Genomic DNA, 20,520 nt, shown 5'->3' with positions numbered 1-20,520 from the left:
ACATCGTGACCGCACGAAGCATGACAACCTGGAACGCAACGTACCAGTTCTTCGGTGCAGAGCAAGCCCAAACCTCTTCTTCTCCTTTTACGACAAGAACTCTCCACCGCAGATTTGCGTCTTCTCAGACCGAAGTCCCAGCTGCCCCCCAATCTATGAACGTTCTCTTTTTCAGCCAGACTGCGACCTGGGCCTGAATGACTGAGTACCTGTTGGGTCAGTTGAGTGAATTCGAGATTCGAGCTGCAGGCAGCGCAATAGCGAGGGACTTTGGTGATAATGCACCCCATTGATCAGCGAGGCCCTACCCACTGAGTAATTTTCCGACTCTACCGCCTAGGCAATCATCTTGTAGCTCTCAGCTCACGCTGATCAAACCGCCCTGTCTGTGGCGGTGTCGCTGTCCCTTAGTAACCCAAGCTCCGTTCAGTAGCAAGGGGTAGATCCTTAGCGCTCATGTTTGCCAATGACGACAGCCTTTTAGCCAGCTTTGCCCCGTCTCACAGCGTCTTTGAATGCCTTACAGGGCACACTATTTTGCTTGGCGACTGTGCTGTCACCCTGAAAAAGGCATGAAGATTGCAACTCACATCACAGCCACACGTCGTTCCCGTGAGAAGCGGCCGCCTTCTGCAAGCAGTCGCGCGCTCATCCGAAGAAGAATGGTTCAGGAGAAATACTTATTCTCCCCCAATTCCTCACCTAGGGCATCATGAACACGTTCTGCACGCCTTCAATTCACCCTGCCGAACCCCGCTGAAACAACAGATTTTACTACACACAACTCCACTGAGCCTAGTATCGCCTATCATGTCTTCCATGCTCGATGTCGGCGATGTTCAACCCCCTGCCTACGATGACACAGTCAACGAGTCGAGAGCGCAGCTGAGCTGCGGCGAGACTCCGACCTTCTATCTGGACCGCACGACCATCTTCGCCAACACGGACCCACCACGTGCGCTGTATGAGCTGAGCAACGACGTTTGTGAGGCCAAGTCGGTGGTGTATGGGGTTCAGAAAGTGGCGTACAGGGTCACACAAGCAGCTGGCGGAGACAAGGTCAGGACTCGGCTGGACCACATTTACGATTTCTCGCTCGACCCCCTTGCAGGGCTCGAATCTTCAAAGCTCGCCGATGCGGTCGTAATCGAGGGAAAGATGAACTCCAAGAGAACACACAAGGAGATTCATCTCGTGCCCGGAGTCTCTTCGTGGAAGGTCAAAGACCACTTCAAAGCTGGGGAGAGCGTCATGCATAAGCTGAAGCACGCCGATGAGATCCAATGGAAGAACACGAAGGGCGAAGTCATCGCCGTTGAGACTGTGGCAAAACGCGACGCGCAAAAGAAGTTGAGCTGCTTTCCTCAACTTGAGATTAAGCTTGCCATGGATGACAAGGAGATGGATCTTTTGGTCACCTCGTGGATGGCGCGCGTGTGGCGTCAGTCTGCCAGTGAGTTGAAGGAACCAATGAATTGGCAAGATTGTGAGTATTCCCGACTCAAATAAAACGATCGCTCTGCTGACAATAGATATGTAGTCAAGACTATGTCGAAGAACGCATTTGGAACCAAAGGAAATCGCTTCAGCGTCTGGGATCTCAACCCGGGGAAGCTATTTTAATCGTGCAGTCGGATCCAAGGTCAATGTGGCACACGTGGACGATGGAAAACGTGCTATGCGTTGGATGATGTTCTTTAGAGGTGTTCTAGATACCCTTTTATATGATTTTATAGTCTCCGCCGCCCAAGATTGAAGCATTACTGCTAGGCAGTCCGTTGGTAGCAATAGAGATGGTGCTTGCAGGGATCAAGCTCTGGAGCCACCTCTCAAATGGGCCAATTTTCAACACCACAGGCAAAACGCGTCATCGTTCAACTTAGAACCATCCTGTCGGTATGCGCAGGATCCTTATCACTCGCATTGTGTCGTTCCAACAAGGACGACATCCTTGAAAACACTCGCCAAGCACGTGGCCTGACGGTGCGGGGCAATGAAACGGACTTGTTGGTGTTGCTGATCGTACGATGGCACACCTGATAACTATTTCCGCCATGATGCCGGGGAGAGTTCCGGATCTCGCAACTTTGGCACGGCGGAAGTAACGCCACAAGGAGGGGGCCATAAGTAGTACATCACCGTGCTTCCGTTCGTCCAGCATTAAGACGAGAACTCAACCACTACCTCCCATCATCCCAAATTCATTCTTCATCCACACCTCAAATCGAATATCAACAACATGCGAGCGGCAAGATACTACGGCAAAGAGGACATCCGCATCGAACAGATCCCGGAACCTCCCTGTGGACCCAACCAGATCAAGGTAAGACGAAGCTCCAGCTCCCTCCGCACTGTCATCCAGTCTCCAGCAACCTTCAGCACCCCGCGCGGGGAAAACGCATTGCAACACAGTGACATTTTTTCTGGAGTTGAACCCTGAACTTACCACCTCTCGTACCCCAGATCGCCCCGGCATTCGTCGGAATCTGCGGAACCGATCTCCACGAATACCTCGGCGGCCCTAACTTCTGCCCCGCATCCAGACACCCCGTCACAGGCGATACCATCCCCGTCACCCTCGGCCACGAATTCTCAGGCATCATCAAGGAAATCGGTTCTGATGTGAAGGCTGAGGGCAACATCAAAGTCGGCCAGCCGTGCGCGGTGCAGCCGACGGTCTACTGCGGAAAGTGCGCCGCCTGCACGAGCGGAGCGGAGAATGCGTGCCACACCGGCGGCTTCATCGGGCTCAGCGGCGGGGGCGGCGGGCTGAGTGAGGCGGTTTCCGTGCCTGCTGACCAGGTGTTCCCTTTGCCCGACGGCGTGCCACTCGAGCTGGGCGCGCTGGTGGAGCCGCTTTCAGTCTCTTGGCATGCCGTGTCAGCCGGGAACGTCACGCCTGATTCGACGGTGTTGATCATGGGCGGCGGACCGATCGGGCTTGCTGCGGTTCTGTGCTTGATTGCGAAGGGAGTGAAGAAGATCATCGTCTCGGAGATTGCGACTGCTCGCCAGAACTTTGCGAGGGAGTTCGGCGCCACTGACATTATCAACCCGAAGGAGCAAGATGTTGTCAAGGAAACGTTTGCGATAACAAATGGTATTGGCGCAGATGTTGTTTTCGACTGTGCTGGGGTACCCGCTAGGTAAGTTGCAGCTCTTGGTCCCGCTCAGAGGCTACTGACTAACGCCTCGCCAGTGTTCAGGCTGCATGTCTCGCAGTGAAGACCCGAGGAACAATAGTCAACGTAGCTATTTGGGAGAAGGAAATACCCTTCAACCCCAACTGGATCACGTGGCGAGAGAGCTCGTACAAGTCAGTCTTGGGTTATCAAAAGGCAGACTACCAGGCTGTCATCGACAACCTGAGAACTGGTAAGTAAATAGCACAACTTTCAGGAAAGCCACCGGCTTACAAAACGGATTAAGGGGCTCTAAAACCAGCATCGATGATCACTCGCAAGATCCCCCTCGACGACTTGATTGATAAGGGGATCAAGGCCCTCATTACAGACAAAGACAATCAAGTCAAGGTTTTGGTTGATGTAAATGCGAGCTTATGAGAAAACATCTGATATCGGCCGTTTCATATTCTTGGAGTTGCAGTGATAGTAATCATTTTGGGAATATTTACAGCAATGTTATGCCACGATTTCTATTTCATGGCAATGACGGGATCTCTGCTTATGAGGGGACTTCTCATTTGTGCAGAAACATCCACACGTGCCTTCCGTCATGATGACGCTCTACAGCTTTAAGTCTTGCTGCCCTCGTCGTCGTTGTTTTGGACCGTTATTATTATTATCATCTTATCCTTTTCATCGATTTCATTAATTTCATTATGAGTGTGACTAGCCGGACTATTTGTTTTCTATCATTATCATCCGCCGTATAAGTAGTTGGAAATATTCGAAATGTAAGGTAGGTACATAGACGGAGAAAAGTGGGTGGTCTGTAAGTACATTTTCTTCATCTACCCTATTTATAAACTTACTGGGAATCTCATGCAAATGAAAGCGGCCGAGTGTACGTCATCCAGTGGCCTGTATGGAATTATGGCCGGGAAGTGCCGCAATCATCAAGTTCAGGTCTGGCTTCCTTCTGGTGAACGCACTCCTAAATCATACATGCCTGTGGCTGGCCATTTATCCATCAATTTCAGACTTTGACAAGCGATCACTGGGACAGATTCGAATCACAACCCTCGCTGACTTGGATTCAATCTTGCAAGTGCCTCCAGGGTCAGATTAGCCGCGCCTCATGTGAAGCCTTAGGCAGAAGGATGACATGAGAATGAAGTAACAATCTGACACCGGCGGTCCCTGTTGTAGCAACCCGCCCTTACCAAATGCAGACTTACGAAAAATTACATCCAGATGTCTGTCGCACAAATGGGGACTCTCCCCTGTGGGACATCCCGAACTTATCAGATTTGCAGTTTGCTGCTTCGAGCCGATTGGTGGCCTTTTCTTCCAGCTCTTCAAATGGCGCCTGGGTCAAAGAAAGAAAAGAATTCTTGTGTAACTCCCCTTTGGAACTTTTACAACTGCCGTTCTCTCCTGTACTACACTTCCAGACTCCTCTTCACATGGTCGCAATGTACTAGGTAGTCGACATTGGAGATGACCGTCCCTTTCATAGAAATATCCATTCACCGGGGGTTCAGTTCATCCGCCACTGTAGTTATAACGACCGGGGACCGGCCTCGCGGACCACTATCTCCGATCAAGTTCCAATTCATTCTGACATCGTCTGCAATGGCATACGCCACAGCTGTACGTCCGAGGCAGAGCCTACATTGCTGTTCCAAAGTTCCTTTCTGAGCATACCCTGCGATTCCAAGAATGGAAGGTAACTTCCAATGTTCAGCTGTCCCCACAAGGCAGCCGTCAACTGGATCCTAAATCACAACCCCTCAGCTGACTGGCGTCTTGGCACCACAACCAATACGGTTAACAGGAGGCTCGATGCAACCATCCAACCTATACACATACTTAGCGGCAACGTCCTGACAAAGCAGCGATCAACCGAGGGAGCGGACGTACGACGATTGCCTCAAGGGATGACTTGTTTTCGGGATGTATGAAAGTCGAGAATGGGTGCTTACAAACCGTATTGAAACTAAATGGATATTCGCCTTCTGTGCATGAAGGGCCACCTAGCTTCAACTAGCATCACTACCAGGTAATCAACAGTTCATCAAAAATTGCCCTGGTACATGTAGATACTATTGTACATGCCGCTGTCTGATCCTGCTCTTGAATAGACGCGTTCAGCAGTTGCACAAACCTTTTTAAGGAAAAATTGCCTCTCGAGAGACGGTTGTGCATGATGACAGCGTACAAAGTGAAAGCTTGAAACTGAACTGATTGGTTTTGCAGCAGGTAATGCAAATGCATGGGTGGATATCGGCCTCAGAGGGAGTTAAGTTCCAGAAACATCGATGACTGTGCCCGATGACAGCATTTCAGGGTTGCAATAAGTGCTTAATCCTATCAAGCAACTGACTATCGATGCCATCTGCAGCCTACTCAAGCGTTGACCGGTGCTTCCGTGCCCATGCGATGCTTACTTTATTGATCATCAGCACTAACATCGGTCACGCAGGCTGCGAGAAGTTTGTGCACGAGCTAATCACAACCTGCCGTGTCTTGCTGCAACACCTTGCGATGTCCATGCTGCGCCTTCGACATGCTGTAGTCCAGGACCTTTGGAGTGGGATCGGAAGAACTTTGGAGTCAACGATATCATACAATATCAATTCAAACTGAGTCTCATGGAAGTTTTTTTCATTCCTGATTTTATCTATAAAAGCCTCGAACATTCCCGTAGAAGTCGATTTACTTTTCACTCATCCACAGCACTACCAATCTCATCTTCATCTTCTTCCTCCAGGAGTCAAAGTTCACAATGTTCGGCCTCAAGACCACTTCAGTTGCCCTGTTTGCCTTGTTCAGCACAGTCTCCCTGGCTGTGCCGACATCCAGCGATGCGGGTGTGCTTTCGGCCCGCCAAATCGACACCAGCGACTGGGTTCCCTTCGAGTTCCAGGGCAAGACACTCAAAGTCAACCCTGCTGCTCTCAATATTACCAAAGCGCCCGGTGAAGTTTCCGTTAAGGTCATCACGAACGACTGCTGCGGTGGTAGCAGCTTTGTCGGCACTGGAGCCCCGTACCCCAATGTTGGCGACTGTGCGGTCATTCGGGATTGTAAGTCAACGGCATAGTACCTAGTTCAACCCTCTGAACATAGGTGCTCCATACGCAGATGTTTAGTACTTTCAGACCTTGAGAATGACTGACCATGATGTGTAGGGGCCTACACACTCAACCAGTACTGGTCTATCTGGACAAACACCCCAGACTACCACGGTGTCGTGGTGTACGGCACTTGCGTCTTTGGAGCTGGCACCAGAAATACCTATGACACTTACATTGGATCATCCGATATTGGTGACCTCGTTCGGGATGCCATCAACGGCCACTCTGTACGTTCCCTATGATCTGCAGCAATCCTATTCCAAATCTTTGACTGATGCAATTGGCAGAGCAACGGCGTCGTCAATTGTGCCGGCGACATGGGATGTGAGAACCAGTGCACACAATCTGGCTGCCCGTTTTCCGGACGCTCGGCTGTATTCTGGAAGATGCAACACAACTGATGTGACCAATCATAGCCACATTGGCAACATGATTGAAAAGGCGATGCAAATTTCCTTTACAACGTAACACACAAGAATGTCTTTGGACGGCAGGCGGCCTTATTTGTGGAAGATGAATGGGTTCCATTGGACTGTATGCTCGTGTTTTAGTAGCCCTGCGCTGTGTCTTTCAACAAGGCCAGCTAGCGCTGCCTGAATATGATGTATCTTATTGAAACAAGCCTTGCATTATCTCTCTAATTTTGATGCCCTATCAGTAGCTGACCCGAAACTCGACTGTCTCTTTCTCGTTTTCATCGTAGAGGACCTCGCGGTCTCTGATCCACTGGAACAAGCAAGATCCGCAGGGGCTTCTGACCCCAAAGGGATTCACCTCTACAAGCTCAACTATCCGGGTATCTTCATCATAGAGGAGGTCAAAGGACATCCCCTGTGCCATCATCATCCTGTCGTTCTCATCTTCGCTCTTCAAGTCCGCCAAGATCTGCTGTCTGGTGTGTTCCGCCTGCTGACAGATTCTGCGAATGATGGCGTTCTGCTCGCTTTCTGGACTAGTCGCAAAGCGCCACGGCTTGTGCCAACGGTACTGGCTGATGCCAGTGACCCTGCAATCGCCAGTTCGACAGAAGACTCTGTACTCCCGTTCCGAAGCCATACGCGGGTCAAAGGGTAGAAAGAAAAGTTCGACTGTTTTCATGCTGTCAAGACAGTCTTCCAGCGCAGCGCGGCATCGACCTGAGGTGACGATTCTGAGGATGATTTCATCGACTGAGTGGAGTGACATTTTTCCGGGCACCTTGTGTGCTCCGTCTTTCGGTGAGCAAGCATCCAGGCGGACAAAAAGACCCTCGGGAGGGAAGCGCAACGTTGAGAGCGCCGGCGCGATCTCTTCGTTGAGATCTTCAGCCATCGTGAGATTGACTCGCTTGACTTGAATGGAGGCGCTGCAGGCTTCGTAAAGTAGGCGGGCTTGCGACCGAGTGAAGCTGACTTTCTGGACGACGTCGGGGCTTAGGCTTCGTGAAGCAAGGATGAGTGGCAACCACCTTTCGTAGGAGTATGGTTCGTTCGAAGTCCTTTCCTTATCGGGGGCCTCATCTTCGGAGTGGAAGCATGTGTTGAAATTTGTTGGCTTGCCAGTGTCAACGTCGCCCTCGACTGCAGAGAAGTCAATCAGATTCTTGATCCACTGCATCGTCGCGGAAGATGTCGAGACTGTTATGTTTTGGTGATCAGGCGAAGGCTGCTGGTAGCGTTGTATTTTTGGTTTGTTGTTTATAGACATCATAGGCCAAGGACAACGAACAGTCATCTTTTTGAGTTGTATCAGTGAATCGGAGAAAGTGCGACTGCCCACAAAGGTCATCAACTACTCAGGTACCCAAAGACCTGGTCAAGTGAATGGGCACCCAAACTAGGAAAGAACTCAAAATCCAGCCACAACCAGCCTAATGCGTCAATAGGTATGGGAAGATTGGGCTGCAGTTGAGCTCAAAACGCGCAGTATCTTCTGAAAGATTTAGGAAATGTATGACGATTTAATAGGTGCACGTCAGCTCCAAAGTTGGGCGGGACAGGAGATAAAAAATATTTGAAAGCTTTTTGCCTACTTTTCAAGCAATGATTTTGGTTTACATTCGTTCTAAAATCTTTGAACATATCAACTAGTTTTACCCGGAAGTCTGTCAATCCAAACTCCCACATGCGTCGTCACTAGCGGCAGAGACAATGCTCACTGCGACGTAGCGGCAACTTTTGAATAGATGAAGATGTCCCAATTTGCTTCATAGGTTCTTCCATAGGACGACTAAGCGGTAGAATCTTCGTGAAAACCATGGCTGTGTTGGAATACAGACGCGAGCAATTTATCACCCTTCTTGGCAACTATCTGAGATATTCGTGCTTAGCTCCAAGCTTTAGCTGCAAGACGCGACCTCAGACGCTGAGGCTGTGACTCCCTCGAACGGTCCGTTCAAAATGGTGAGCTCGCACGAGCTTCCAAGAGAGTATTCGATGTAAGGTCCGTTCGGCAATGAAATACCCTTCGGCCCACCTGATGGCTCGCAACCACCACCACCTCCACCTCCGTTACTCGAAAATTGAGTGATGCACGCAGCTTGGGCCGTGGCGGTATATGTGATGGCAGCGTAGAGGGCGGCGAAAAGAAGAGTGTATCGAGCCATGCCTGCAAAGAAACTGTTAGTTGCGTCGAGATCAAAAAACCCTGGATGAATACAAAAGGAAGTACTCACTGAATGTTGGTCCGCTGAGCTTGATACGATACGCTATGAAAAATCGGAAATGATGAAGCGGTCTGGTGACAAATACTTCTTTAGGGGATAGGAATAGAAAGAGACAACCGCCAGGAGAACCTTTTCCGTCTTAAATATCAAGAACCGTCTGAAAGTTTGAGTCAGTCTGCTGGTGTATTGATAAATGATCTTCTCCTCATAAAGCTTCCTGTGTTATAAGACAAGGGGTATGGAACACTCCAACCCCCTGAAGGGGGTGTTCCCCGAGGTAAGGAGGTGTAGTCAAGTCTTTTCCCCCTTAAACCCCTAATAATAAGTCTACCTGCAGTCACTGATGATTTGTATCTCAATCCCCTGAGAAATTTATGGGGAAACCCAACAGTACTGACTCGGGATGAACTTATGTTATGACACGCAAAACACACAGTCCGCCTCCTTGGTACAGATTTTCCAATAAGAGCATGTTACATACCAGGCACTCTCGGAAGCAAGATTAAGTGTTTTGCCATTTACTTATGCCTCTTAAAATGCACGTAGTTCAGCTAGAAAGGAAGAAAGAAGACCGCAAATCCCGCTTTTGTGGTAATTAGTCGTTAAGCCGGGTGGTTCAGAAGTACACATTCTAGGAGATACATTGCAGTGATCTGGCAACTCACGCACCCTCTTTCAATCGCAGATCCCGACCAGGCTGAAGACAAATTGCAATTCATCATGTTATCCTTTTTGATAGAAAGATGTGATCGGATGTAATCACTCTTCGGCTTGATCGGCATCTAGGTTTGATTGCGAAACGTATCCCACCGGGTGCAGGATGACGCCGAAAAAAGGGTCTACAGTGCGGCCCAATTTTTACTCCAACTACGAAGTAAATTGAATTCTTCAAGTAGTCAAGTGAAGATCTCATGCTTCTTTGTATGCATTGATTGGAGGTCGCACAAGGGGTTACCTGTGTCATGCGGCAGCCGGTGGGATACGAGGAGCTAGTCCGCCAGAATCAACCCAATGCGCCAACGTGACTAGGCCGTGATCGAGGAGTTGTTGCTTGTCAGGGCTCGGGAAGGAAACTACGCCCAACCGGCTGTTCTGCTACAACGTGTCGCATGCCATGTGTCTATCCAGTCGCAAAGTTGAAGCTTGCCTGCGTCCGGGCGGGATGTTGGGTGGATGCTGCGTTGAGCGTAACAAGTGATTATTGGTGTGGACTTAGAGCAGAACGTGATAATCCCGCTGAGCACCTCGACCGCCCACGAACAGTTGTTGCACATCTTGCCTCGTGTAGTATTACTTCGGGAGGGCAGTCACCGAATTTACGCAAGGACACCCTGCCAGACATCATCAACCATCCAAATGAAGGGAACTGAGTCAAAAGGACCTTCGCAACTAATTAGAATAAATCTATCTTCTTCAACTAATCCTTATACCTAAATCACAGGAACAAGCCTTCTTACTCTACGGTCTAATCTTTCCGACCACGCTGCTTCGTTCAAGAGTCATAGTTGACTACCTCCCCGTCGTGCTGGCTGAGCTTATACTCGTTCTCGAAACTCCTGGCGCCGAAATGCAGTGCATCTTTCTGAGCCATAGTTGTAGGGACGAGCAGTTGCTCACTTAGTCCAATATTAGAGTACGGCGATTTGGCTGAGGGACGTAGATCAACACAGATTGGACGTAGAGTCTAGTTTTCTGGCAGCATAGTTGGATGGCACCCAAGCTCGAACGAACGCTAGAATGGCGCATTCCAGAGTGGTACAAAACATAGTGCCATCTACATATATCACGTTTAGGTGCTGTATCAACACTTCATTTCATTATGGTTTCTCAGAGCTCCATTATTCACAATGAAAACCCCTTCACTTAGTCTAACAACAGCACGGCATGAGACTCAAAGCACTGACAAACTTGCTATGAATATCAGCTGCCAAAGGACATTCCGGCGCATGCACATAATGAGGAGTCTCATCCATTAATATGGATCATGGTTGCGAATGTGTCAATCATCTTGCAATCACAGGTAAGGGCAAATGGTCTGTCGGGTAAAGATCTGATTGTTGATAAAGAGCGTCCTATCTCTCCGACGTCTGAGGTTTAAATGGGTGCCTAGTACCCAAATTCTCACATTGTTGGCGTAATGATCGCAGGCGCCTAAAGTGTTGGAAACTTCTGATAGGCTATGTCGCAGAAGCCTTGGTGCGCGTTTTGTTGCTTAAGGGCAGCCTCCGAACGGGCCCTTGGACCAGTCAGGGACGCAGCCCTGGCGAGCCTCCAGCTCAGGCTCGGCCTGCTGGCTGGAAGGAGCTGCAAGAGACAGAGTAGCTTTGACGGTTAGTCCAGTTGGCTCAACTTATAACATGGCTTGGCCATAGAATCATGGAAACGTACCGAAAAGAGCCAAAACAGAGATGTACTTCATTTTGCCGAGGATAGGGAGTTCAAGTTGCTTGAGAGTGTTTTGCAGTCGTTGGGAGTGATAGTGAAAGGTCAGAAAGTAAGCAAGTAAGGAGTCAGGAACCAGACTGCTCTTATAGTCTTTTGACCCCCTCCAACTCTGATCTCGATCTGCAATGTTGGCTATCTTGGCTATCGGCCAGAAAGCTTGACCTCGGCAATTGCTTGCAATGGTGGATACGTATTACCAGACTGCATCAATTCAATTTCGTTTGCCGTACAAGATCATGCCCCTTGTCCTATGTTAACTGGTTGAGCAGATCTGATTAGATGAGATAACTGATCATCAACCAAGGTCAATCTTGGATGCTAGTGACAAGAACGGCAACGTCTTCGCGAATCCCACTCCAATTGACGTAATAGGATGAAACAATCCAATGAGCATAGGCTCTATGGATCACGCGAAGTTGCGTTGTAGACGTTGAGTTGCATCCCGCGCGCCAAGTCGACCGCGCGGTCGAATGGTTCCGCGGCGGGAAAGTTGAGCTACGCCCTTCTCCATAGGTAACGAGGTGCTGAGGTTTTGAATCTTGCACCATTCTAATTAACCCGTCCCAATGTCTTTGTTCCAGTGCAAACTACGAATTCTAATGAAAGACTCTGATGTTATGCGCAACTTCAAACCCGGTGTCTAGACCTGCGCGCTCTGACGAGGAGTGGCTTTGGGCATGAAACTCCCAAAGTAGCTTTCCTGCAAACGATGTGATGTCAATCTCAATGCATTTAAATACCTCTGAAGATCTCACACAACATTCCGTGCGGACTTCACTAATATCCTCTCGTTGAAACAACCGAGGTAGCCCGGTCAGGGTACAGTATTAGTCAACGCATCGAATTAACCTCTAAAAGGACAAGCCGAAGAGAATCTAACACGTCAGAATATATGATTGAGAAGCACGCCAAACACTCTCTACGCAAACTTCTGAGATTTTGATTGACCTTTCTTTCTCTGGCAACTATTTCGGTTAATACATCCATGGATGATCAAGGTTCAGCCTAAACACCGCACTCTGGTACCAAAACAGAGTATATAGACCATGTCCCTAAAGATCACCTGGATAGCAGAATGCAGATGTCGTTCATAGCCTTAGAAACCTTTGTGTCACCGTTAACTCGCAGAAGCCTCGTTACCGAGTCCGATCGTCCGAAGTAACTGGCCGTTTGCGGTGGACGGCTTGGCCCCACCCGTCGGAACTCCAGCCGATCGGTGAAGCAGGGTTCCGATGCGCAACAGGACGAGGGTAAATTTGGGCTCCCATCTGATCTTCAGATGCGACGGAAGCGTTGTAGTTGTAAAATTGACATGGATCGCCTCATTTTCTTGTCTCCGCACAACTATATTTCCTGTAGATTTACCTACCTGTATTTGATACGGATAACAGTGACGACGTTGGACACAATAACAATGACGACGACAACGGCGACAATAATGACAATGACGATGACGGTAAATCAAAGTAAGGTGCCCAACCATAGGAAATATAGTCGCTGTAGAACAGGAAAAGTAGGTAGTCGCGGAAAAGCAACCGGAACTCTTCTGGGAACATAATCCCATAGCTTCGACAAACATATCAAGCAGTTCGAGCCCTGCAGGTCAACGCGTTGCCCTCAAGTCTGTCAGCAAAAGAGATGACGTAGTTCTACAAGTCTGCATCAGCATCTAAAATACAAGAACAGCCGAGAATCCGAATATCCCCCAGTGGGCTCCAATCCTCTGATGACATCACCCCAAGTAACTTGACGCATAAGCCATGGAGATGTGCCTAAAGTCTTACTGCCTTAGGGTCCGTCTTACATGCTTTGCCAAGTATTTATTGGGACTTTCGTAATGAGGCTTTCCGAAGTACTTCCATCAAGAGACTTTTGTCCATTTTTCGTGGATGAAAGGTCCCCCGTAAATCGTGGCCCCAGGTACTGCAGGGTCCACTGCACGTACATTGGCGTTGCAGTCCCTTTTGCGTCAAAGAAAATCATTCATACAAACTAGACATCGATTTTCCTCTGTTGACAACGATGGTATTCTGGTACGCCGGCCAATTCAAACTACCAAAAATGGGTCAGATCGGTCGGTCACATAGGACCGCGACCGGCCATTAATACCAGACGTGTTGCAGCCGCCATCGGATATGCCCTCATCGGCTACCCCCCCATCGGATATGCCCTATCGGACACATCTGACATATCTGACATGCATCCTTCTCCCTTTCTAGATTTTCTTTGATCTGACATGCATGAGCCAGCTCTGACCTGATAAAAGCCTCGAGTTCACCCGACCTCTGAGTACAGCATCTCTTCTGTTGTCAACTCAATTATCGTCCCAGAATCATGGCGGAGTCAAAGTCCGAAACGACCTTCTACGTCACAATCCACCTCGACCCTGAGAATGTGGGGAAATGGTTTGAGATAGCCAAGCCGGTATTTGAGAAAATCAAAGCAGAGCCTCAATTGGTCTTTTTCGAGTTGTACAGATCGCCGAATGACCCTGGAGCTATCTCGTGGCTCGAGAAGTGGTGAGTGCATTGCGATATACTTTCTGGCCCTGGTCAATCTATTCTGGCTTATCCCGTTTCCATGTACCAAGCAACGAATTCTGACCAGAATCGCAGGTCCGAGTCTCGCGAATGGCTCTTTGAGGTTCGCAAACCCTTTTTGATGATGACAACCTCTACAGAAATGACATCTAACTGGACTTAACCACAGATTCAATTGAAGAAGGACTACTACACGGACTATTTTGCAGCAACAGAGCCTCTCTTCGTCAAGCCACGCGAAATAAAGTTTCTGACCCCAGTTGGGTCGCCTTTCTTTCACTCGAAGAGTTGAATTCCGTCACTCTTGGCGCGCATCCATGTATCATGGATTCAGACCCAGGTCACGTGGTCGGAGGCGGACTCTCCATGTCGGCCCCGAGGTTTTGCGGCCATACTCTTTGACACCATGGTTGGGCGAATCATAGGTTCGCGTACCTACTTGGTACGACGTGTGAACTCCTTTCGGATTAAAGTTCAATGGTCGCACTAAGGGGTTCGTGGGGGTTCATCGGCTATGAGGCACGGGCATCGGTGGTTATCAGTTGGCTCCGGTTCAGTCCATACCTTAGACAAGCACCTCTTTAAAGACAACGCCGCATGGGCTGCAATACATCGCCGCGCCCATTCCTCATTATGTGTGCTACGTGTGTCTCGTCTTTGGAGTACTCCCAATCCCCGAAGATGCTCTGAACAAAGGATTGGTTGCTCCATTTCGGATGACTTTTGCCGATGGAGTTTGGTGCGATAGGGGGCCAAGCGAGCAAACGGGGTCTTCGAGATCCAGTTCCCATGATCACGAGTGTACCTTGAAACGGCGGTTGCATTGTAACTTCGGCAAGGCTGCTTTTTCTAGGATTTTATGGCCTCTGCTGCCAAGAGACCCCCCTCGGACTCGTACGTCGTACTCAGCATGGATCGCAATCCACTTTCAACACGCTCATCGTTTGCCGAGCCAGAGTGTGCTATTTGACGATCATTGACACGATAGCAAGATCTGAATTCAAAACTGTGATCTATCTGTTCATGTCCGGTATGACGGCATGGGAAGCAATGGCAATCAATCTGATATGAATGGAATGAAGAAAATCATTCCTTGACAGGCTTGAATGCAACCCCGCGTAATAGTGCTTCGCATAACGCCATTCTGACCTGCATTACCACCTGCAGCATGTAGCGGCAGTTTGTTTCAACATGCAAGTATCTCAGGAAAACTCCCTGCATTGCATCTGATGTCTCGCCCGGTGACTACGCAACTAGTGCCGGCTTCTGTGTGAGCCAAGAGACAAGTGCAACACCAATTCCTGCGTTTCTCGCGGCACCGACGAGGTGCCAGAGATCCTACGGAGTATTACCATACCCATGAATGTTTTCTGCCCGATACTCTGGCTCCTTTGCTGGCTTTGGAGGGCCGCACCCTGTATTCATTCGCGGAGGCATGCGCGTCGCACCTAGGGTTGAATAGGGGTATCTCGTGCTCGAGGCCGTATCTTTCCATCTTCGATTATGTTCTCGAAGCACTCTTTTGTACTTCAGCCGACCTTACTATCGGAGTCTTATTTGTACCTGTTTATTCGTTTGAAATCTCTTGCATGCCATCTGAAGCTCAAGTCGTGTTCCAAAGACTATGCTTTTCTCGCTCATAGACATTCAAGATCCTCGCCAGTCCCACTGAGCACTCACGATCGATGAGACCTGACCCATCTCGTCTATCGCATCAACAAGAATCAAGACATGCGCAGCTCGCCACTTGACCCGTTATTGGAACTCTGCACCGAAAGGAACGCATTTTAAAGTTTACGGTATCGCAACTCCCTGTGCCGTGAGGGCGAACATCACTCTCCAACCCCGGGAACGAGTGGGGTCCGGTCATTCGAAGCACCTCCAACGGTTTATCGACAAGGGTTGTTGGACATGGGCAGACAAGGACACCGAGTCATGTCTTCCGAGACCCTGCGTGTGATTACCGGTTCTCGTTGCGCCGAGGAGCCCTCAGTGCATGGGACAACCTAGAGGAATATCAGTCACGGAAGATTCTCCCCTGCGGCAGTGCCCGGGCGTTTTTGCATGCTATCCTGTTTTATGGTGATAACGGCGGCCATAGTAACCCAACTGCTACTTAGTAGGTGCCAGATGCCACGCCAGCATGAGATAGAGAGGGAAGGGTCTCTTCCGTGGATGAACCGCCGGTGATAATCTGCTGCGAGGAGTATGCGGCACGACACTCCTTTGCTATCGCCATGATCAGGACCAGAATTGGCTCGAGACACCTTCCGACACATATTTCACTGTGATCCCCACGGTCGGTTTATGGCACCGTGTCCACAATTTAAGCAACGACGAACACGACGCTCTCAGTGCCGACCGAACACAGCAAACTCGTCTTTTGGTCACTGACCTACGGGCGCGAATTTGCCCAAGTTGCCTGTCATGGTGACAATGAACCACGACTACACCAAAGGCCAGATGATCGGTCTGGCCGTTGGATTCATGATCATTCCGACCATATTCTATGTGCTTCGAATATGGGCGAAGCTGCTGGTCAAGCGATTTGCGTGGGATGACTACCTCGCGGGGTTTGCGCTGGTTCGTTTTGCCCTCCGTCTGCCTGCCGGTCGAGGTGCTGACAGATCCTGCAGCTGGTTTCCATCACCTGCTGTACTTTACAATTGGCTAGTAGGTTTTACCTTCACATTGACTTTGATCATCTGAGGCTAATCATCTGAACAGCCGCGATCCATGGACACTTGGGCCAACACCAACCTACGTTTCCTGACGGGTCACCGATCATGGACGATCCAGGGTTGATCTTCTTCGAGGAGGCAAGCCTAACCTTAAACTTTCGTCTTGTTCTTGGCTCTTGCTAACAAGCTTTATGTCGACATAGACCAAGTTTGCACTGAACATGATATCCATTCTGGGCTTGGGCCTAGTCAAGTCGTCCATCTTGGTGTTGTACCGGAGCCTCTTCCCAAGTCGCAGGTTTCACTACGTCGTGTATGCCGCTCTTGCTTTCGTCATTGGATGGACCGTCAGCTTCTTCTTCTCTCATTTGTTCACATGCTACCCTATCACCGTTTTCATCGAGCCTTACTACGGCAACTCCTGCGTGCAGACGGTGCCCATGTTCCTGGCGCTGCTGTTTACCGACGTGGTGGCGGACTTTGCGATACTCATACTTCCCATTCCAATGGTCATAAGGGTAAGAATGCCGCTGAAGAAGAAGTTGGCTGTGATCGGGATGCTCGGGTTGGGCGCAGCGTAAGTTTGCATAATCTCGGTGACAGAAAAACATAGCTAACTGTATGTGCAGGGTCTGCGCAGTCAGCGTTACAAGAGTGATCGCTACCTTTGCCATTGCGGAAGAGTACATCAAGCATCCGAACGACGTCATTTGTAAGCTATGCCACAGTCTCAATTCAATGGAATGCCTATTGACCCCATGTGTAGACTATACTGCGCCAGTATTCTTCTGAACAAACATTGAGCTATCTTTAGCGATTGTATGCGCCTGTCTCCCAACTCTTCGGCCGATCTGGTTGCACTTCTTCCCGAAACCTGCGGCGACAGGGAGCAACTCGTACGAATACGGATCATCAAAACGTTATGGAGCCCGAAAGAGCAGTCTCAGAACTCCGCCTTACGAGGAGTTGGACGAACTTGAGTTGACTCGACATGATGGGTTAACCCGGTCAGGATCAATCAGAGAAAACGACATCGTGAGGGAGACTACCATATACCAGACGATCGAGCCATCGGACAATTCCAGCACGGTCAACTTGAGAACAAATGGACTTGGGTTATAATGGGGATGCTAAGGGAAATGGGCGGAGGCGTTAATGGATTTGGGGGCTGGACGGATAACCGGAACTTTACTTCACGGGAAACAGTTACCAACACGAATTGAGCGCCATCGACGGGGCTGGGTTGCAAGATCTTGGCCGTTTTCGACTTGAGTACCATTTACGATTATTCCTAGTGGGCCGCGCCCAGCAGTAAGCAGTATTACGAATCCCTCAAGGGTCCGAGGCCGCGAGTGATTTCATTTGATCCCGCGGTATGCGCAGGGTGTTGGCATCACGTCTAACCTGATCGAGGAAGAGTCACTTTTCTCACCGTCCAGGGTTGCAACGCCGTGAACAGAAGTTTCAATTGTGGGGTTTGTAATCGTCGCCGTTCATGCATGGACTGTCAATGTATTCTGTTCTTTTTGCCAGTGGTGAAGGCTGGCCGAGATATTCGTTTTCTGACAATTCTTCGATCGGTGGTCGTGCTACTGACCCGCTGATGATCTGCTTCAGCGGTCGAAATAACCTTAGTATCCGCTCTTTGGGGGAGGGGCAGTGGAGAGGGCGCCCTATTGAGTCAGGGAAGCGGGCGATTCTGCAACACGATGTGCAATCGTGAGTTGAACAGCAGAAATCCCGCACAGCCAGGTCGAACCCAGCTCCGAGCTCCACACGTGGCGCGGGGGGCTTCCAACACGACCTTGCTCTGGTGGAATTTGCAATCTCGGGGACGTAGGAATGGACGGCTGCGTTGGTGTCTTGAAGGCTGGCAAGACTTCGTCGTACGATTGGAATATTCGGACTACGCCCCGTCCGCTAAGGTCCGTATACCCCGAGATGCTACTGTGCCACTGAAGATGGGGAAGATCCCCTATCCCTGCCCTTGCCAAGGCACCTATACTATGCAGTATTCCTCACGGAAGGGCCAACGCATTCGGCAATTCATGTTCTTCAACGGCGTTGCTTAATCAAGGTAGGTCATCAAAGGGGCTTCTGGAAAGATCACAGCATGTCACGCAGACGCGTGCCGACGCCCGCTCACAGACCCTTAAGATCCCAAACCTGTCCTTTCAAATGCACGAGCTCCTTGGCTGTCACTGTTTCTCGTTGACGATCACTCGCCGTTGTAACCCCGGTCACACTCTGTTTTCTCGTTCACCATGCGGCTTCTACTCGTCGGTGTGCAGTTCCTGACCATGGTAGCATCTGCTGCCGTCGATGTCAGTGCTCGCTCTGTGGCCGATGATTTGCTCAGTCTTGTCTCGACCTCATCTGTTGGCGTCCAGGTGAGGGCGAGATGGAGTGACTTTGATCTGCCCACGCCATCTGTGATCGTCAATGCCACCTCTGAGAAGGATCTGAGCGCTGTGGTATGTCACCTGCCCCTGACTATCATCTGAGACTAGTAGCCATGCTCATGGATCTTCCTCTGACAGGTCAAATACTGCGCCAAAAACAACATCCCCTTCCTCCCTCAAAACGGCGGCAATGGCTGGGCGACTGGCCAGTTCAACTTGGGCAGCACCGGGGTCCTCATCAACCTCGCCGGCCTGAACCAGGTCAACATCAGCTCTGACAAGAAGACAGCCACGATCGGAGGTGGTGCACTCATCGGTGATGTGATCACTGCTGCGGATGCCGCTGGTGTCCTCGTCCAGACGGGTAACTGCAACTGTGTCGGAGCTCTGGGAGCCGCTCTTGGTGGTGGCTATGGAAATATTATGGGAGAACATGGCTTCGCCGTCGACAACATTCTCTCCATGAGGGTGGTCACCGCCAGCGGAGAAGCTCTGACTACCTCGAGCACATCTAACCCTGATCTTTACTGGGCTCTCCGAGGAGCTGCACCGAACTTCGGCATCGTCACTTCTGCGACCGTCAACGCATTCCCGACGACGAACCGCACTTCATGGATCATGTCACTTACCTTCGACCCTGCGAAGATCGCCGACGTCGCCCAAACGATCCAGGACCTTCCCCTCCTGCCGCAACAGGTTGTCTACTTGGTCCTCACGAACTCTGGTGACGCTTCCAACTCTCCCATGGTTCTCGTTACCGGATTCCTCCGCGAGGGCACCGAAGAGCAAGGTCTCAAAGCCTTTGCGCCTCTGTACAGCCTTGGCCCCTTGACCAACTCCAGCGCAGTGACGCCCTACACCAGCTGGAACGCTGCGAACGACAACTTCTGTGCCCGCGGGGGGCGCAAGCCGGCGTTCAGCACGACGATCAACAACATGAAGGCGGAGACATGGCCCGAGATCTGGTCCCTGTACACTGGCTTCCAGAACCAGTCGACTGCTCAGAACTCTGCTGTCCTGATCGAGCGCTACAACCTGACTACTGCCAAATCAAAGCCCGCGGGCTCCGCAGCCATGCAAGACGAACTCCGCCAGGAGGCATTCGCGCAGGCAATTGTTATCCCTTGGTATGAGGATGCCACTCTGGACTCTGTGGCGGAGACCTTTGGCTCAAAAGTCAGGGACATCTGGAGCTTCTCATCTAGTGCTGTTGTGAACCCTACGTAAGTTGGAATGCTGTATGTGAGACTCTGCCTTTTTGCTGACGAAAGATTGCGTAGGTACATCAACTTTGCTCACGGTGACGAGGAATTGGAGGCGATCTACGGATCTAGCTTGGACAGACTGAAGACTCTCAAGACGAAGTACGACCCCTCGGGAGTCTTTGGTCAATGGTTCAAGATCCAGTGAAGGATGCTTCTAATTGAAGAACTTCGATACCGCATAGGCAATAGTTCCGAGAAGCCATGGCATTATCATGGATTAATGAAGTTATGGTTTGCAGGCTTTGTGAATTTTGAGGTGACTATAAGAAGACACTTGTGGG

At 50.2% G+C, this 20,520-nt stretch overlaps 7 protein-coding genes across 7 annotated transcripts; 6 read left to right on the top strand and 1 right to left on the bottom strand.

Annotated features, from left to right (window-relative positions):
• Positions 1-810: 810 nt before the first annotated feature.
• Positions 811-1,623, top strand: CGCS363_v004283 (uncharacterized protein; the record flags this gene model as incomplete). Its single annotated transcript, XM_036636132.1, has 2 exons — positions 811-1,486; positions 1,541-1,623. 2 exons carry the CDS (start codon positions 811-813, stop codon positions 1,621-1,623), a joined length of 759 nt encoding a protein of 252 aa, XP_036497231.1.
• A 616-nt stretch (positions 1,624-2,239) lies between these two features.
• On the top strand, positions 2,240-3,563 carry BDH2 (putative diacetyl reductase [(R)-acetoin forming] 2; the record flags this gene model as incomplete). Its single annotated transcript, XM_036636131.1, has 4 exons — positions 2,240-2,323; positions 2,464-3,146; positions 3,200-3,375; positions 3,430-3,563. The coding sequence occupies 4 exons, from the start codon at positions 2,240-2,242 to the stop codon at positions 3,561-3,563; spliced, it is 1,077 nt and encodes a 358-aa protein (XP_036497230.1).
• Positions 3,564-5,910: 2,347 nt separating this feature from the next.
• CGCS363_v004281 (uncharacterized protein) lies at positions 5,911-6,663 on the top strand (the record flags this gene model as incomplete). The annotated part of the gene is made up of 3 exons (XM_036636130.1): positions 5,911-6,211; positions 6,317-6,489; positions 6,550-6,663. 3 exons carry the CDS (start codon positions 5,911-5,913, stop codon positions 6,661-6,663), a joined length of 588 nt encoding a protein of 195 aa, XP_036497229.1.
• A 253-nt stretch (positions 6,664-6,916) lies between these two features.
• CGCS363_v004280 (uncharacterized protein) lies at positions 6,917-7,858 on the bottom strand (the record flags this gene model as incomplete). Its single annotated transcript, XM_036636129.1, has 1 exon — positions 6,917-7,858. One exon carries the CDS (start codon positions 7,856-7,858, stop codon positions 6,917-6,919), a length of 942 nt encoding a protein of 313 aa, XP_036497228.1.
• Positions 7,859-13,685: 5,827 nt separating this feature from the next.
• On the top strand, positions 13,686-14,183 carry CGCS363_v004279 (uncharacterized protein; the record flags this gene model as incomplete). The annotated part of the gene is made up of 3 exons (XM_036636128.1): positions 13,686-13,870; positions 13,967-13,994; positions 14,061-14,183. The coding sequence occupies 3 exons, from the start codon at positions 13,686-13,688 to the stop codon at positions 14,181-14,183; spliced, it is 336 nt and encodes a 111-aa protein (XP_036498425.1).
• A 2,144-nt stretch (positions 14,184-16,327) lies between these two features.
• CGCS363_v004278 (uncharacterized protein) lies at positions 16,328-17,364 on the top strand (the record flags this gene model as incomplete). Its single annotated transcript, XM_036636127.1, has 6 exons — positions 16,328-16,474; positions 16,528-16,564; positions 16,619-16,737; positions 16,776-17,149; positions 17,202-17,284; positions 17,339-17,364. 6 exons carry the CDS (start codon positions 16,328-16,330, stop codon positions 17,362-17,364), a joined length of 786 nt encoding a protein of 261 aa, XP_036498426.1.
• Positions 17,365-18,836: 1,472 nt separating this feature from the next.
• On the top strand, positions 18,837-20,384 carry chyH-1 (FAD-linked oxidoreductase chyH; the record flags this gene model as incomplete). The annotated part of the gene is made up of 3 exons (XM_036636126.1): positions 18,837-19,046; positions 19,113-20,197; positions 20,255-20,384. 3 exons carry the CDS (start codon positions 18,837-18,839, stop codon positions 20,382-20,384), a joined length of 1,425 nt encoding a protein of 474 aa, XP_036498423.1.
• Positions 20,385-20,520: the final 136 nt, after the last annotated feature.

The sequence above is a fragment of the Colletotrichum siamense genome (genome assembly GCF_013390195.1).
Source record: "Colletotrichum siamense strain Cg363 chromosome Unknown KSG_Cg363_contig03, whole genome shotgun sequence".
NCBI lineage: Eukaryota > Fungi > Ascomycota > Sordariomycetes > Glomerellales > Glomerellaceae > Colletotrichum > Colletotrichum siamense.
This window is presented reverse-complemented; position numbering and strand designations above follow the sequence as displayed.